Here is a 1,775-nt window from a genome sequence, read left to right as displayed (position 1 = left end):
GAGAAAATTCTTAGCTAATCACACCCTTTTAGTATGTCACATGGTGCCACTTTGTGTTAGTCAATTTAAATGAAGGTAAATAACATTGTGAGCAAAATGATTGATCATATATCCCTTTAGAAATACTTTTTAAAAAAAGGGGATAATGGACCGTAGATTTGAGCATCTTGTGCCCTCCATTTCAGAAAATCTTCAATAAACAAAAATGTCTCATTGGTATTACCATCATTGGTGTTGCTACTCCTGGTGGCACAATGGTACAAATTATGTTAAGTAATTCAGCTGCCATATTAGTTGATTTAGAATGGGAAGGTGTACCCAAATACATTTTTATAAAAAACGACTCTCAACTATTTTCCTAAATGCCATGACAAAATGACACCGAAATTCAAGAACGACCCACCAACAGTCTCTCCCGCCAAGCAGAGTCCGCTGTAGCTTCCTGTCGGGCTGTCTGCTTCCCGGCCTATAAAACCCCCGCCTCGTCCTTTCTTCTGCAGTTCTGCCTTCTCTTCTGAATCCTCAACGTCAGCCTGTGAAGGAAAAGATAACCAGACAAAATGGTGAGTGCTGACTACTGATGTAGATAATACAAGTATCTTTATTTATTTCTTTCACATGGTATTCGTATTGAAAAAAAATATATAGGATTAGATCAATCTGAAAAGCATGTGGACGATGGATTCTGTACATAAAGGACCATGATCCGAAAATTATTTCCTACTGTTAAAAAAAACCCGACATACTGTGTACTAATCGTACTATATACTATTTATAACGGACTGTTTCAGTAAAAACGAATGCAGTACGAAACATAGCAGCATACTAGGCGCACCCAACCTAATGCGCAATTGCGTTAATTCCCGCCCTTATGATATTATTAGCTGATTATATGCGTTTCTACTTTTTCATATGTCGATTTTAAGGTGTTAACTGATATAATGATACATGTAATTTAGGTAAAACATAATATATTTTTTTATATTCTTGTGACAGAATCATCTATAGCCATACATGAAATGTGGGTTAGATGTGTTCCGAGTATAAAGAACAATGACCGTCTGTGTAGATGAAACACATCTTCTCTTCAGGGCAAAGACATAAATTGCAGATTGTTTTACATGTTTTTCATTTTATGCGACATGATTGAGCACAAAGGAGAACAGGGAGGGGCGGTCTGAGATGGGTGCCATTTTATGTGAGCGAGATAGATATCGCTGTTTTACACTGCAACGGGTGCGCAGCTGGCCCGGATAGCGGGAGGAGAAGGAGGGAGGGGGACAAGAAGAGGAGGAGGGGGGGGGGGGGATTTTGGGGGCAACAAGGCACACCCTTTTCAAGGTGGTCCTGAGCTCTTAAAGATACAGGGTCATGCATGACGATCTGTGGTTAAAAGGCAGATAGAGGTTTTGCAAGATGGTGACCTAGCAGGATAACCTAGCCAATCACGTTGCATGGGTGGCCATGCTGAATTCACAGTTCAGTCAAATCCAGGACTTTTCCACGAGGACGTTATATTACTTTCACAGATAGATAGATGATAAATAGATGGGGATTCAAATAAATAAGGACAATAAAAATGAGATGGTGAAAGCAAGGTTGTCTTTAGTAGTATCTTAAAAATATACATGTCGTGTTAATTTACTCACTTATACTCTGAAACAGCTTTAAACCTACAAAAATGTGCACAGCACTGTTTCGATTCAAGTTTCCATGTAGTTGATGTCTTGAACCTCCACTTTTTCAGCGTGAGTGTATTTCAATGCATGTGGGCC

General features: G+C 39.3%; 1 protein-coding gene across 1 annotated transcript in view; it reads left to right on the top strand.

Moving 5' to 3' along the window:
• Window positions 1-475: 475 nt before the first annotated feature.
• The window catches only part of LOC129816954 (tubulin alpha chain), a 21,779-nt gene continuing 20,479 nt past the window's right edge, over window positions 476-1,775 (top strand). Inside the window, exon 1 of the mRNA XM_055871940.1 lies at window positions 476-563. Within this exon, the coding sequence (XP_055727915.1) occupies window positions 561-563 (3 nt within the window). The 5' untranslated portion in view covers window positions 476-560. The remainder of the gene's footprint in view (window positions 564-1,775) is intronic.

Source organism: Salvelinus fontinalis, chromosome 19, assembly GCF_029448725.1.
Source record: "Salvelinus fontinalis isolate EN_2023a chromosome 19, ASM2944872v1, whole genome shotgun sequence".
In the NCBI taxonomy this organism is placed as follows: domain Eukaryota; kingdom Metazoa; phylum Chordata; class Actinopteri; order Salmoniformes; family Salmonidae; genus Salvelinus; species Salvelinus fontinalis.
Note: the sequence above shows the minus strand (reverse complement) of the source record. Positions and strands in the feature narration are given on the sequence as shown.